Source organism: Aspergillus melleus, assembly GCF_016097325.1.
Source record: "Aspergillus melleus strain CBS 546.65 chromosome Unknown contig2, whole genome shotgun sequence".
NCBI lineage: Eukaryota > Fungi > Ascomycota > Eurotiomycetes > Eurotiales > Aspergillaceae > Aspergillus > Aspergillus melleus.
Window position 1 is genome coordinate 1,021,507 of NW_025763371.1, and position 14,833 is coordinate 1,036,339.

A 14,833-nucleotide genomic window follows, 5' to 3' on the forward strand; every position below is an offset into this window, starting at 1 on the left:
TTGCACCTGTTCTACTACTCTTGGGTAGGTAGCTTTGACCCCATCCAATACCGCGAGTGTTTGGTTAACCCTGTCGACCAGTGTGGCTGGCGTTATCGTCGTGTCTCGGAAGTCGGTTTCGCTCCCAATTCCCCAGAATGAGACCCGACTCCGACGCATATGGAAGGGATTACCTTCGCACGATGGCCTCGTCTGGGCCTGCGATGTCCGAACAAATCGAGCTCGAGAACCTGGTGGAATCTGACCGCGAAGAATGATCGATGCCTTTTTCTACATTCGTAATGGCGTTTCTTTCAGAATTCAGAACTCGAGATCCGCTTTCTTCGGCATTCCGCCCGCTGCACCTCCGTCCTGCGCTTCCTTGTCTCCTTCAGCCGGCGGTAGACTGAACGGTTTAACCTCGAACCTTTTCCGACTCAATGTAAACGCCCAGTCCTGGCCAATGTTTTGATCGCTTCCTCCGCCACGTTCATGTAGCACGGGCAACCGGTGTACCTTGAGCATGCCCTGCGGTGGTTCCTCATGCGCTGTCGCAGCTCCCGAAGTCGCAAGGGCGTCTGCCGAATGAGGGAAAGGACACAACTCGATAACTCCGTCGCTCAATAGTTCCATCCATCGGACAAGACCGGAAGATCGCGGGAACAAGGATAGCGGGATTGTGATCATGGCTGTCGCGCGCACTGTGGGTGAGCTCAACAGAGCTTTGAGGGAATGAAGGAAAGGCAAGAGATTCTCAGGCTGGCAGACTTCCGGCGGGTATATCGTGGGATTGAGCAAGGACGGCAGGATAATGCGGTGAACAGTGTTGGGCGGACTCTGGGCGATGGCAGCCTGGAGACGCTTGTGAACTGAGACAAACAAGGGTTCATTGGACGGCGCTAGCGGGATATAGGTGATGTTTGTGATACCCGGATGGGTCAGACGCTTGGTGAGATCGAAGGCGTGGCAAAATGCCGGCTGCTCGGCCTGACTTCCGTTCTGTGCTTGACTTTGATCCCCCGAAGGCGCAGCAGGGGCTGTTCCCGTTAGTACAAAGGCCTTTCGCCAAACCATTGGGATGAGTGTGATCCATACCTCTTGATCCGGCCACTCCAGTCCCAAATTCGCCCAATCGTTCATATCTCCAGGCAATCTTCATCCGCTCCCCTTTGCGTTTATCCTGCTTATCATCGGCGGCCTCTGCAGGCCCAATCAGACCCGGGAGACTTCTACCCCATTGCTCGGGCATTCCGACAACGTGAACTTTCTGATCCTGCACAACACCTTCCGCCGCATAATATCGTAGCAATGCGCCCGCGAAATCCGTAGTCCCGTTCTCCTCGATCAATAATGTCTTTCCTATCGGAAGACCACCATGTCCAGCGAGAAGATTATCCAGCGATGGCGCGCCTGTCGAAGTAGTTGGTCGTCCATCGTCGGGCGAGGGTCGAATACCGGGACTCGATTCCGGCGTATTTGCGGCTTGCTGCGGAGGCGCGGCGGGATTCTGACGATCCGCGCCGGTCGAAAGACCTATATTTCTCTTGCGAAAGGACATTTTGAACTCTTGTTCACGAATTGGAAAGTTGACAGTCTCGCGATACTTTTTGTCTTTTTTTCCAGGATGTGCTGCGGGGCAGGCGGGCGGCGGACTTTCCTGCGGGCGGCAGTAAAAGCGGCGGTGAGCCAAAAAGCAAGCAGAAAAAAAAGCTGCGGCTTTGTCTTTTCCTTTCCCCGTTCCCAGCATCAATCAATCTCTTGTCCACCACTCTCTCCGACCTAGCCATCGTTACGGCGTCCATTTCCTCCCTCATTTAGCGCCTCTCTGCCGGACGGACTCTCCTTACCTTCTTAACACACCCACCCGATCGATTCACTAAATCCATACACTCCGCGGTCGCAACCATGTCGGACCCACTCCTCTTCGAAGACACCTTCACGATCACCGGGATCAACTCGCAGAAATACGACCGCGTTGCCCGACTGACCTGCACCTCGTCCGACACGGCCACCAGCTTCACGCTCGATGTCAACTCCGAACTGTACCCCTGTGTGGTCGGCGAGTCCGTATCGATGGCTCTGGCGTCGACGCTCTCCCTCGACGGTAAGGAAGACAGCGGCACAAAGACGGGCTGGAGGGATGTCGGAATGGGCGAGCAGACCCTGGCCAACGACTACGACTATGTCTGCCACGGTAAGGTCTATCGGTTTGAGGAGGGTTCGACGGCCGGAAATATGTAAGTTTGGACTGCACTGCACCGTGGTGGTTGGCGCGGAGGGCGCATTTCGTCCCTCCCCATTCCATCCTCGTGAAAAAGGAAATGTGAGCTGTGCTGATTCATTCCGCCTCGGTTGATATAGGGCCGTGTTCATTTCCTTCGGTGGATTGTTGCTTTACCTTGAAGGACCCTACAAGAAGCTGGCGCCTTTGAGAATCGACTACGTGTATCTGCTCATGAAGAAATAGAAAGGCAAATGTCCGTGCTGCTGTGAATAATCCGTTATATTCGATACTTGGACATCTATGAAAACTGCCCTCTTTTGAAGATCCTGGTCCCTGGGACCATACCAAACAAAAGGCCCTCCCGAAAGACAAAAACAAGAAACAAAGTGCACATTGGTTGGATGATTTGGTTGCAGCGTCGGCGTTCGATTGGTGACTGGCTGGGTAAACACAAAAAAAAAACCCATGAAATAGAATATCAAATCTTTCTCTTAAAATGCGAATCCGCTGTACGGTGATAATGTATCGTCGCGAAGGGTAGCTGTAGCTCATTTCACAAAGTGAGATGCCGTGGGAAACTCCAACCGGCGATGCATCTTCGCTACGATCTCCAGAAAATCAGGCTCGTTTTCGGCCGTCAGAATGCCGTGGCGGATGAAGAAATCGATCAACACCACCGCGCAATTCGGCTTGAACTCGCCATTCGCCAACGCCTTCTTCGTCTCGTCCACCGTGTATAGATAAAACGCCTCGACCTCATCATCGCAGGGCTTGGGAACAACCTCCGTCCCGAGCTTGATATCGTAAACGTACTCCACCTCAGGCTGCGAGAGATCTGTTTCCCCGCCCGCGCGCGGGTCCCGCACATAGATATACGAGACACATCCGGCGGCCGTCGCGTTCGCCCGGACAACGTCCTCCGGCAGGGACGCCTCCTCCATGGCCTCGCGCACCAGACACTCGTACGGTTTCTCGCCGGTGCTCATCCCGCCCGCCACGGTATTATCCAACATGGCGGGATACGTCTGCTTGGTGCGCGAGCGTCTGGGCACCCAGATCCGGAGGCCCTGCTCATCCTCCACATAGCAGGTACAGTGAATGCCGTACGATACGATGCCGAACAGCGGACTCGCGGAGCGCTCCATCTCGAGCAGGAACTGGCCCCCCGGGCCGAACACGGGGTACATCTCGTTGCGCCAACCCTTGAGGATCTGGAAGGTGTCGCGCTTGACGGCCTCGTCGAGTGTCTTGGCGACGAGCTGTGTGCGTTGGGCTGGGGTCGCGTCGACTGGCGTGGTCAGGGTAACGGTTTGCTGGGTTGAGTCCACGGCCCAGCTGTCTTCGGGCCAGTAGAATTTCTCCGCGACGGACTTGACGATGTATCCGAGAACAGCATCGCAGCCGTTTACGCGGAATTGGTAGAAATTTTTCATGTGGGTGGCGTAGAAGGCTGGGTCATCTTGGTGGTATGGAAATCTATTTGGGGGTGTCAATGGGATTAGATAGGTAAATGGCTTCACATGGAGAGGAGGGGTGACAGGGATAGAGAGAAGAGAGAGTTACTTGTCGCATTCGTTGATCAGGTCGAGATTCGACTTCACCATCTTGTCGGTATATGAGCGAGAGAGAGGAATTGAAAAGAAAAAGAGAGAGAGAATGCAAATGCTGGGACCCTATGGACAGCGCAATATATACAGAAGTAAATCCATCTGCACCCCTCCAGCCGCAACGGGAAGGACGCCTTGCCGCTCAGGCCCACCAACCCTTATCGATAAGGGCATTTCCATTTCGTCACTGCCGGCTTTCTTTCTGCCGGATTCCATCATCGAAATTCTAGATAGCTTCCCGGCCTTTATTGCTGCTCGTCTGCTTCTTATACCTTTCACGCTAAATCGCCTTGGCTATAGACCTTTGACACTACCATATTCCTCCTACACTATACGCAATATATGCCATTGAGTCGACTCGCATTCCTCTGATCTCCTTTCTTCCCCTCCACCCCCTCTTTCTCCCCGCCTGACAGAAAATCTCCGCCATGTTCTCCGTCATCGTCCCTGGCAGACCCTGTCTCACCGACATCGTCGCAGTCGACGCACAGCCCAACGGCCAAGCCACCAAGTTCGCCTTCACCTTCCCCCTGGAGCCTTCCTTTACGGAACTCGTCGTGTTCTTCCTCCCCGGCACCGTCCTGCCCCAGGACAGCGCAGCCGCCATCTACGTGCAATTCCCCGACGCCAACCCTCCGCCCACAGGGCCCGAGTTCCGTTTCATCGGCGCGCTCGCGAACGAGAAGCCCTCATCCGTTTTCAAAGTGCAGCCGCCGCCGTCGCAGCCCCGTCGCACAGAGGCCCAGGAGGAAGACGAGATGCTGGACGCAGGCGCAGCGGGTACGGCAGGGGGCGCAGCACCGGGCACGACAGGAATGGTGACGTTAGGGATTTCGATCGAGCCGGTGCAGACGGTTGCGCCGCAGCTGGCTGCGCTGGAGGCGGAGAGCTCGGGCGCGGGCCCGTCAACAGACCTTGTGCGACAGACGAGGCAGCAGAAAGAGGTGACGACGAAGGTGCTGGCGCAGCGCATCATCGGCAATGCGTTCAACTTCCTGGCGAGCTTTGCGTCGTCAGATCAGGATGTCGTGCCGCTGAAGTCGTTCCGCGATTGGTGGGCGAAGTTTGAGCGCAAGATTGATATGGATCCGACGTTTCTGGAACGTGAGGATCCCAGTGCGTCCGGGTGATGGGTTGTCGACCGAGGACTATTTGGGCTCGTTATAGGTGTACTTTGTGGGATTTTGGATGTCCCGATGCATTTGTGGGTATATTTTGTTTGGTTTGGCTCGTTGCACTGTATACTTTGTTTCATTCTGTCTGTCATCTCGTTTGTTGCCTGTCCCGGAAATGAGCTTTGAAGCGCAAGCATCATAGGAGCATTTATGGTATATACATCTAAAGCGTTATCTCATCTATATAATTCATCAATCTATCGCCTAAACACGTAAATCAGGACAGAGGCGGCAGATTATTATATACATCCTTGCCGCTATCCGTTGTCCTCTGTTGGACTGTTCAACGCCCTGGCCTATAGCCTATTCCTCAAGCAAAAAGTTCAAAAAGGTCGCACCAATCGCAACCCCGTCATGCTCATTCTTCGCTCTCTCCAAGGCGTCCTCGGCCTGCTCCTTGGAGAAAACCCCCGCCTTGCCCCGCAGTGTGACAATCTCGGTGACGATCTCCTCGGTGAACTCGGGATGGCCCTGGACGGTGACAAACCGACCGGGCAGATACATGCCCTGCACCGCACATCGGGGTGATGAGCCCAGAGAAATGACACCAGGGGGGAATTCCGAGACGATATCCTGATGCATTTGTTGGATGCGCTAAATTTGGAAGACACGCATTGTCAGCTCATTCGCCCACGGTAATATGAGACAAGGGATGGGGTCTCGGTCTTTACGAGTTTGTCCTTGCCAAACAGCTTCTTGCCCTGCTCGGTCAGGTCCATGTCGCAAACGGCAATTTCCCAGCCGGCATCACTCCGACCGACCTTGACTCCTAGCGCACGTCCGATGATCTGATGCCCGAAGCAGATTCCCAGAATCTTGATGCGGTTATCTTGAAGAGCGGATTTGGTGTATTCGACAAGCTTGAGGATCCAGGGATCGCTGTCATAGGAGTTGTGTTCTGGGATGGCCTATTAGCTTGGAGTCTGGAAGCCACGCCACACGCGAGGTCAGAAAGCACCCACTCGATCCCGTCAACAGAAGCGCATCTACATCCTCTGGGTTGGGGTACTCTTGAGCGGTCACCACGTCCCAGCGCGTGAGTTCGAGACCAGAGGCCGGGTCCAGCCGGTCTGGTCGATCCAAAGCTTCGGCACTGGCGCGGAGGAGCGATGAGAAGACCCCAAAGTAGCCGCCATATTTCGTGTTGATTTTATCTACTGGGGTGTCGCATTCCAAGATGGCAATTCGGAGAGGGGCCATAGTGAGACAATGGGAAGGAAAGAACGGTGTACAGCCAACGCACTCCCGTATCCGAACCGGTAACGTGGAAGGTGTGAATCATTCGGAATACTTCGCCTCTTTATCGAGAGTAATTCGGAGGCGATCGCTGATCAGCCCCGCCACTGCCCTGGTTAGTCATCACGCAACTACATGCCCCGTCTCAGTGACGACCAGTGCAAGTCTGACAACTTCACCGCTCAATCTGTTGGGGTATTTGTTTCATCTGCATGGCGGCCGTCTATTTGCCTTGCTACTTGGGCCCTGGAAGTGAGATGAGGCTTACCTACCTGATGGAGGGCCTTGCCTTGTTAGCCCGCTTCATCAGCCCTAAAGAATTGACTACTCGCAGGCATGCCCACACGTTCCCCTGATCTGCAATGTAGCCTTGGCTGCAATATGACAGGAACGTCAAACTAGTTGCTTTGTGTCTTTATCTACCTTCTCCGTCTATCAAAAAGCTCTTTCTAGCGGTTCACCGGCAGAGAAGGTCCTAAGATGTGATTTTCCCGCTCACCGAAGGAGGTTCTCATCCCATCTTCATCATTGAATGGGCATGTTTCTGCGAGAAATACGTATCCTTCGTTTCCCTTCAACTGGTCTCGGGAATTCAATGTGTCGGAACAATTTCGTTGGGTTGCATGACTATATCGGTCTGTATTATACTCCTAAATCAACCGGGGTCTCACACACGGATGGACTGACCTTGCCCTTGCTTAGCGATGTCAAGCCCCGAAAGACTGAAGTGAACTCAGCTCCCTGGAAGTCGAACTGCAAGTCCGACAAGAAACGCCGTATTTCAGCAAGGATAGAGGTCTTGGCGCTTCGTATACACAGGATAGCAAGCGTTTAGGTGGGCGGATGTTACATCCGCTTTCGCCTGCTAGATGTGAGATGGTCTCACCCATATTGACCAGATGTCATTTACCGATCGTTTTCCCCATCTTCTTCCCAATGATGCTCGCTGGATGCTCTTTCGATCTCAGAGACGACATAGGTATGGCATAGGGCCAAAGCCATCTGACTAACGCCGGAAAGTCTACGTGGCTCGGTGACTTTTCAATTGCCTCCGATCCGATCGACTCAATCTAGGTTTTCCCTGGTCGGGATCCCAGAGACGTGTATCCCACGGCGAGACATAGCGAGACCTCCAACCAAAAGCTCTCAATCAAAATGGCTAGAATAAGAAACAGGTGAGCACATCAGTCCCAAATTGGAGAGCTTGTCCAAAAGCAAGACGTACACACTAATTCAATCTCGTTGAAACATTCGTCAGTGGAGGTGGTGATTCATGAAGCGGTGTAGATGACGGAGTGAAGTTGAGACATCAAGAACTCAACCCGGTTTACCATTCGTGATGACTATCTTCCAATGAGACACCCGTCCGATCTATTACACCTTGGATGAATCATTGGAGTCAAAACCTCGTGAAGCTAACAAGAAAAAGAGCGGTCAACTCGTTCAAGTCTAGAAGTCACTCGTGAGGGTGGAGGTTCTGGAAGACAAGTAAAGTTTGAAGGGCCATCACACCAAGCCATGTCTGCCACGAGATCGGGCATGAACAGACACTGAAATATCGCACAGGAAACGAGAAACATAACGAGAGCTTGGTGCTCCAGATAATTTTTATAAAGCCAAGGTCGAGCTCGCGGAACTATCCAGGAATCAACAGTGAACAATCATCTCATATAATACCATGCACACTTTCACATCTGTCCGTACTTCCTTTACAAACATGCCACTCCACGCTATCATAAATGAGTTGGCGAAAGACCTCCAGGTACTTTACAAGTACCAAAAATTTAAAACCAAAAACGAGGCAACGCGCAACGCGTTCGAACACTTACCAGATCTTGCGAGGGTGAGGGTGGCCCTTGTAGGGCATGACGCCCTTACGGGGTCGAGGATATCGAGTGAGGAACCTCAAGTAGAATACCCGAACCCCCACCTGAACGCGGTCAAATGCTGACAGCTTCCCATAGACCATCGATATCCTCGTCGAAATTGAGGGATCAACACGACCCCTCGAAGAGGCTATGCATCGAATTCGCTCTAAATATGCTACATATGCACCGGGACACTCCAAACTCTCGCACGGCGGCAGAAGGACGCGGATTCGTTTTGTGCCGTACAAATCGGTCCTGCCACCGGACCAGAATGGTAACGTCGACTTCCCCGCGAAAGGAGACTATATACCAAACCTCCAAGGCACAATCCCTCAAGCCTCAGTTCCAAGAAGAACCTCAACAAGCATCCATCGTGAATATCAAGAGACGGGAGAGGCAGAAGTTCGCCAGGAATTTTCGCAGGCTCGGTACCTGGCAGTGGCCACCCCGAAATCATCCCTGGCTTCCTCTATATCACACGCGCTTACTATCGCTCCGCTTGCAGATCCCTCCGTTACCACCACTCCTATTCACGTCCTATCTAATCTCTCTAAGTCCCCGGCCTTTGCCGGTGGCCCCAGTCGTGGCTCCTACCGTGGCTCCTACCGTGGCTCCTACCGTGGCTCCTACCGTGGCTCCTACCGTGGCTCCTACCGTGGCTCCTACCGTGGCTCCTACCGTGGCTCCTACCGTGGCTCCGCCTGTGCATCTAGCCGTGCGCCTTCTTCCGACTCAGGTCGCACCTCTACACGGACCTCTGCGCCTGCCCTCTCTCCCCCCTTCTACAGAGACATACTTGTTGCCGCCTTTGTATTCTCTACTTGTTTATTTGTAGGGTTTCTACTCAGTCTAAGGAAGAACGGGAAAGGTGTTGAAGACTTGGTGAGCAACCGCGGTGACGTGATTATAAATATCTCAACTGGGTAGAACTTCATACTTTCGGTTTTTTCTTTGGGTTCTCAACCTTTGTACTTTTTCTTTTTCTTTCTTTTCTTTTTTTTTTATTTTGCAATCCTGTTTCAAATGTTTTTTTTGTCATCTTCTATCTTCTCTTTGTATATTTTCTCCCATATCCAAGCTACCTAAGGAAGGTCAATTTTCTAGGTAGCCAAAAGAGCGCGCTAAAGAGATGTTGAGAACTCCCCGTGTGACTTGGTGAGCCCCAACTAATGATTGAGTCAAGTAGGCGATCTAAAACTAGAATCCTGGTTTGTAGGTCCATGACTCCGGCATCTTTGGGAGCTTTCCCTCTTTAGCGAGCTTTTTGCCCAACCTCTTTGTACGCTTGTGATACTCATCGTAATCTTCCGCTTCAGTCGCAGCATTGTAACACATCCACAACGGCTTGATATATTCATCGAAGCGATCGAAATTGGTGATATCCAGGAGGGGGTCATCTTTAAGAAGCGGGACCGACTCGTGGATCCATGGCAAGACACAGTTGGACTTTGCGGACGATAGGTCGGCATCTGGGCCCAACAGCTCACTGTCTCGGGCATGTTGATAGATGAGAGATTCCACATAGGCAGTAGGAGTCAGCATTAGGACCGGCGGGTCTATCGGGCTGAAGCGGGTTTGACGGTACGGTGGGTAACCGGGCAGCCCAGGATCACTTGCCAGCATGTATTGGGACCCATAATAGCCCTTATCCGCTAGCAGGATTGAATTGGATGGCAACCACCATAGATATTGAGACTGCAAAAATAGACCGATGTGCAGGAGGTGGTCATGTCCCGTCTCTTTATCTTGAGCGGTGCCTCGATACCAAAATCTGTAATTAGGTTGGCGGTTACAGCATAAAAATGTCTTTAGGCTCTCGTAATCCAACTCCTCCTGGGTCTCGTCAATCTGGGTGTCGTCGGGCCCCAAGGCGCGCAGCACCTCAATCGCTTTATCCATATACTCATCCGGAATGAGAAATTCAACGTCCTTATTTTCCCCTTCTTCTCGTCCTAGCAGTTCCAGGTACCGTCCGATCCCATATAAGACGCAAGGAACGCCATTCGATCGAAGGATATGTGAAACATCGGTCGCAGGCTTAACTAAACCATCTTCCTTCTTGTAATGATACTTGGGAAGTTGAAGAGGCATTTTGATAGCGTAAACTCTTGCAGAGTGGAACTGTTCTCAATTCTTTGGGAAGAGAGGATAGGATTGGTTTGGATTGTAGACGGAGAGCACAGGAGCATGCAGGTCTATTTATACCTCATCCTCTGTCAAGGCCTCTGTAGTGAATGTTGGAAAAAATAGTAAGAAGCTGCTTTTAAGTGAGAATCTCCCCCAGAATGTCACAAAGAGACCTATCAAGCTTTTAAAGCATCATAGTTATAGCTTAGTTCTCACAGCACGGACTCTAAGAGGACCGGATGAACACAAAGAATCCGAACGCATCAGGTTAGGCATTCTTGGGTCGCACACAATGAATTATATTGTATATTCCTGCATTCAGTCCTCTCTCGTTGGACCTTCCCTCTAGAGTCCGGATTCCCAAGCATACCCAATTGTTATGAGAGACTGGGTCAAGTCTTTGAGCCCGGCCGAGTCCACACATGCGCCTGAATTAATTGTTCAAGTGCAAGTGGAATCAGGCTCGCCAATGAATTTAATATGTAACTTTCCAAGTCTAGGAAGCAGGTCTCTCGGAGTTCTCAAGCCATTGCCGGGTAGAGCTTCTTTGTCTGTTTTGCCTTCTTCATCTTCCCCCCATTTCTTCTGATTTATTGCATCCCACCTTGCGAATAAATGGATCTAAATCAACTTCCCGTCTATACATACCTCTTTACTTTGAATCTTTCGTTTTATGTCATTCATCGAAACAAAAGAATACCTTATGCATATCATTCTCCGCTTCTCAACACGAGGAAAACACGGTTTTCAAAGAAGATTAGAGTTTTGGAACCAGTCCATCCCATTGCCATCGTATGTTCCCAGCGAAACAAATGCTGGAGCTCTGCCTGAGGCTCTCCACAGATATAGATCAGGACAGTGCAGGATCACGTGGAGTGAGTCTGGCCGGAGGAAGGCCGAATTCTCATCACGAGTCGACCTTCTTCATTTAATTTCTCTCCAAGATTTGTCTGAGCACCAGACATCACGAGAAGTCGAAGAGAATTTCTTGCCACTTCATCAAACCATCTAATCTAGAGAATCATGATACCAGGTGGATTCTTTCCCGCAGAACTGGTCGATTCCCACTCCGGCCATGCTCCGTAGGGCCAGTGTATCTCTAGTGCGAGGCGAACCGAGTCACGGCGGACCAGCCCGAACGTTCAAGACCTTTTAATCCCCACACAATTTAACCGACACCATCATGATTGGCCCTTGGCGATTGCTACAGTCTTGGGGCTGTCGACGATCTGTCATAGTAACATGGAAAATAGCACGCTATCGCGAGATACTCCTAAGCACGCAATTTGTCGCATGGATGAGGCCTTGACCAGCAGAAAATTCAAAAGAAGGACAAAGGCAATATAACAATCATGGGTACTCCTTGCCGAAGATTTGGATCCTTCAACCGTCGGCCACCACGCGAAATCCATCCCGAGGATCGCTCTATCAGTCTATCCGGCCCAAAAGATTAAGGTTCGTCATGGCTGGCCAACAAGCTTCCGTCTCGGTCTCATCCGACAATGCGCCGGAACACAATGAAAAGAAAGTATGGTATCACAGCACGCTTTTCAATGCATTTATCATCGGAGGAGTGGGCTTTATGGCCCCGGGTCTGTGGAATGCCATGAATTCCTTGGGTGCGGGCGGTGCGCAATCGCCGTATTTGATTAATGCCGCCAATGCGCTGGTGTTTGGTCTCAGTAAGTCTCGGTGAAGCTTCTGATTCGGCTTCTATTGCACTCAATGCTCTACGCAAACGTTTGAAACCGGACTAATGTGCTTTTGTTAGTGGGCTTTCTATGTCTTTTTGGCGGCCCCATAGCGAATCGGATTGGATTGAACTGGACACTTCTACTAGGAGCGGTTGGATATCCGATCTATTCGTACGTTTACTCAGTGCCTTTTGGAGTCGAGGCCAAGGTCTTGTGATAGGTCGCTAACGTTTCATCTTCCAGGGCTGCCTTGTATACGAACAATCGCTATGTAAAAACCCCCCTCCGATGGCGCATCTCAGACTTCCTAACATTGATACCAGGGAAATGTGTGGTTCGTGCTGCTTGGATCCGTTGCATGCGGATTATCGTAAGTGATCACAATTTCGGCCGAAGATCATGAGCATAGACTTACCAAGCCAGAGCGGGTCTTTTCTGGGCTTCCGAAGGTGCTGTAGCTCTGGGGTATCCAGAGCCAGGCAAACGAGGCAGATATATGAAGTGAGTTAAACTCAAGCTCCAAGAATGCTCTGTCAAGTACGAATGTGGCTGATTTGGATAGCATCTGGCTCTGGTTCCGCACCGGTGGCCCCTTGGTTGGCGGAGCCATTCTTCTTGCTCTGAACCAGTGAGCTTTTCACCGTGAAACCGCAAAAACCTCGAGTCTATCTGCTAACCTGGGACAGCTCCGCTGATGCCAAGAGCAAGGGCAAAGTCGGCTCACGTATGTTCAACCTATTGCAGATCCGAACAGAAGAACATGTAGGCTAATTTGTTCGCAGAGTCATACCTCATATTCGTCGCCTTGCAATGTCTCGCAACTCCCCTAGCAATTTTTCTATCACCACCTGAAAAGGTTCAGCGGAGCGACGGAAGTAAAGTGAAAATCGTTGTTCAGGACTCGTGGCGTGCGGAGATGCTGGAGCTGTGGAAACTCTCGCGCCGCAAAGAAGTAAACTTTGATCTATCTCGGATGCCTGGTCATTTGGCTAACGGTATTTTGCATATAGGTCGCCTTGCTGTTACCGGTATTCTGGGCAGCGTACTTCAATCAGTACTCGTCAAGTACGTCTTCGTGTTTATCTGTTGATTCGATCTGCTAACCCAACGCAAGACTTTCAAACTTACTACTTTGGCGTCCGAGCTCGCGCTTTGATTGGATTTGTCAGTGAGTACTATCTTATCTACCGTTCAATATCACATGCAAGCCCTTGGCTGATCTAATACAAGGCAATTTCTCCAACCTTATCTCCTCGGGGATAATCAGTCGATTCCTGGATTACAAGGGGTTGTCAATTAAGAAGCGCATCACGTTTGGGTAGGAGCCAGAATACCGATCCAAATCCTCAAAATCTAACAAACCTCTAGTTTCTACTATGTGATCATCATTCACATCATCGCTTGGGTCTACGCCTGGGTCATCCAAGAAAAATATACTGCCAATCCTCCGTCCTACGACTGGGCTGACAAGGGTTTTGTAGAGGGATTTTTTGTCATTATGCTATGGTGTATGTCTCCTCAGCCCTTACCCATGCAACAAATCTAATCCTTGAATTATAGACTTCAGTCAACAGGCCCTGCAGAATTGGCTTTACTATCTTTTGTCCACCATGACGGATAACATTTCCGAACTATGTATGATCGTTCCTCATCAACTTACATTGCCACCTTCTAACCATCTCTAGCTCGTTTCTCTGGCATTCTCCGCGGCCAGGAAAGTTTCTCCCAGGCCATCTCCTTCGGCATCAACACGCGCAACTGGCATGGAGGAAGGGTTCCTCTTGCAATTAACACGATCCTCCTGGGTATGTTTATCTCTCTCAACGCCTCCACTAGCTACAGCATGTGCTAATCCTTGTTATCTCAGGTCTCGCGGTGTTCCCTACCTGGTGGGTTGTTAAGAACCATAACCCAATTGAACACGATAAGACGGCACCCCGCGATGTTCAAGATGAAGAGCAGGGTGTTGTAAAAGATGAAACGGTAGAGTCTTCGGACAAGGGAGGCTATGTAATTGGGGAGACTTCCACGACGAAATAACTGGCTAGATGCATGGCAGCTGTTACCGAGCGGCTTTTAAGCGGTTCGATGCTCATGACAGATTTTGATGAAGATTATAGGACTTATAGAATGCATCGGCGTATAATGCAGAACTACCACGTGAATACTCCGTACTAATAAAAAGGTTTTATTGATAGTACCCCCTTAACAAGCTTTATGTAGCAAAAGCGCCAAAAGCCCTCATGGCTGCGACCAATCTTGAGGCTCGTTGAGGCGCCTAAGCTAAATGAACCCCTACGGCCAGGAATTCGAGATTGAATTTAGATCCTTCTGCTAACCCTTAATCATCCTTGCTAGCTAAGCTCCTATACTCACCAGCAAAGGTGCATAAATAGAAAGAGCTGAAAAGAAAAAGATCACCTGACTTCCCCAACCCTTCATCTCGAGAGAGGTTCCCCTTCAATCAAGCTGTGATCACTCAAAAAAAAACAAACGCAAGCAAAACCCAGAAAAAGAAAAAAAAATCAGTCCGATGACCCATCCCAACACTCCAGAAAAGGTCTCCCGGTTCACATCCGCGTTATCCTCCAAACGAGGCAGTAAGCTGCATGCGAGGGCTCTAGGTCCGATGACACAATGTTAGCTTGTTCTGATCAATCAGCGATGTGGATTCACATTTCTACGGGAAGCGCGCGTGGTTGGACCAAATCCACGTCCGATGCAGCATTACTCTTTAATCTCGCGGTGGGCTGAATGGCAGGTGGCTTCTTAGCGTCCTGCTTAGTGCCTGGTCTGTGAGGAGAGGGAGAGGGGTTGAGGTTGGGGGGTTTTTTTCATCTTTCTGGGTTTTGTGAACCTGGATGATTGATTTATATGAGGTTTTCAGATTAAGAAAAGGATGAGCAATTATGAGAGTTTCGAT

General features: G+C 50.8%; 9 protein-coding genes across 10 annotated transcripts; 5 read left to right on the forward strand and 4 right to left on the reverse strand.

Annotated features, from left to right (window-relative positions):
• Window positions 1-300: 300 nt before the first annotated feature.
• ELP4 (elongator complex protein 4) lies at window positions 301-1,537 on the reverse strand (the record flags this gene model as incomplete). The annotated part of the gene is made up of 2 exons (XM_046084856.1): window positions 301-1,016; window positions 1,075-1,537. 2 exons carry the CDS (start codon window positions 1,535-1,537, stop codon window positions 301-303), a joined length of 1,179 nt encoding a protein of 392 aa, XP_045940819.1.
• A 347-nt stretch (window positions 1,538-1,884) lies between these two features.
• On the forward strand, window positions 1,885-2,446 carry RPB8 (DNA-directed RNA polymerase core subunit RPB8; the record flags this gene model as incomplete). Its single annotated transcript, XM_046084857.1, has 2 exons — window positions 1,885-2,216; window positions 2,341-2,446. 2 exons carry the CDS (start codon window positions 1,885-1,887, stop codon window positions 2,444-2,446), a joined length of 438 nt encoding a protein of 145 aa, XP_045940820.1.
• A 305-nt stretch (window positions 2,447-2,751) lies between these two features.
• Window positions 2,752-3,807, reverse strand: LDX57_003216 (thiamine pyrophosphokinase-related protein; the record flags this gene model as incomplete). Its single annotated transcript, XM_046084858.1, has 2 exons — window positions 2,752-3,679; window positions 3,767-3,807. The coding sequence occupies 2 exons, from the start codon at window positions 3,805-3,807 to the stop codon at window positions 2,752-2,754; spliced, it is 969 nt and encodes a 322-aa protein (XP_045940821.1).
• A 431-nt stretch (window positions 3,808-4,238) lies between these two features.
• Window positions 4,239-4,940, forward strand: LDX57_003217 (OPI10 family protein; the record flags this gene model as incomplete). The annotated part of the gene is made up of 1 exon (XM_046084859.1): window positions 4,239-4,940. One exon carries the CDS (start codon window positions 4,239-4,241, stop codon window positions 4,938-4,940), a length of 702 nt encoding a protein of 233 aa, XP_045940822.1.
• Window positions 4,941-5,288: 348 nt separating this feature from the next.
• LDX57_003218 (type 1 glutamine amidotransferase) lies at window positions 5,289-6,185 on the reverse strand (the record flags this gene model as incomplete). The annotated part of the gene is made up of 3 exons (XM_046084860.1): window positions 5,289-5,579; window positions 5,657-5,883; window positions 5,948-6,185. The coding sequence occupies 3 exons, from the start codon at window positions 6,183-6,185 to the stop codon at window positions 5,289-5,291; spliced, it is 756 nt and encodes a 251-aa protein (XP_045940823.1).
• A 1,753-nt stretch (window positions 6,186-7,938) lies between these two features.
• LDX57_003219 (uncharacterized protein) lies at window positions 7,939-9,016 on the forward strand (the record flags this gene model as incomplete). The annotated part of the gene is made up of 2 exons (XM_046084861.1): window positions 7,939-8,130; window positions 8,186-9,016. The coding sequence occupies 2 exons, from the start codon at window positions 7,939-7,941 to the stop codon at window positions 9,014-9,016; spliced, it is 1,023 nt and encodes a 340-aa protein (XP_045940824.1).
• A 270-nt stretch (window positions 9,017-9,286) lies between these two features.
• Window positions 9,287-10,180, reverse strand: LDX57_003220 (uncharacterized protein; the record flags this gene model as incomplete). Its single annotated transcript, XM_046084862.1, has 1 exon — window positions 9,287-10,180. One exon carries the CDS (start codon window positions 10,178-10,180, stop codon window positions 9,287-9,289), a length of 894 nt encoding a protein of 297 aa, XP_045940825.1.
• Window positions 10,181-11,678: 1,498 nt separating this feature from the next.
• Window positions 11,679-13,232, forward strand: LDX57_003221 (uncharacterized protein; the record flags this gene model as incomplete). Its single annotated transcript, XM_046084863.1, has 11 exons — window positions 11,679-11,898; window positions 11,988-12,081; window positions 12,154-12,181; window positions 12,234-12,280; window positions 12,334-12,411; window positions 12,473-12,538; window positions 12,597-12,634; window positions 12,693-12,862; window positions 12,921-12,975; window positions 13,025-13,078; window positions 13,141-13,232. 11 exons carry the CDS (start codon window positions 11,679-11,681, stop codon window positions 13,230-13,232), a joined length of 942 nt encoding a protein of 313 aa, XP_045940826.1.
• A 32-nt stretch (window positions 13,233-13,264) lies between these two features.
• On the forward strand, window positions 13,265-14,074 carry LDX57_003222 (uncharacterized protein). 2 transcript variants are annotated; one of them, XM_046084865.1, is made up of 4 exons: window positions 13,265-13,418; window positions 13,471-13,545; window positions 13,596-13,715; window positions 13,778-14,074. In XM_046084865.1, the coding sequence occupies exons 1-4, from the start codon at window positions 13,409-13,411 to the stop codon at window positions 13,948-13,950; spliced, it is 378 nt and encodes a 125-aa protein (XP_045940827.1). In that variant the 5' UTR covers window positions 13,265-13,408; the 3' UTR covers window positions 13,951-14,074. The 2 variants fall into 2 exon arrangements, with proteins under 2 accessions (XP_045940827.1, XP_045940828.1); XM_046084864.1 differs by having other exon boundaries at window positions 13,265-13,545.
• Window positions 14,075-14,833: the final 759 nt, after the last annotated feature.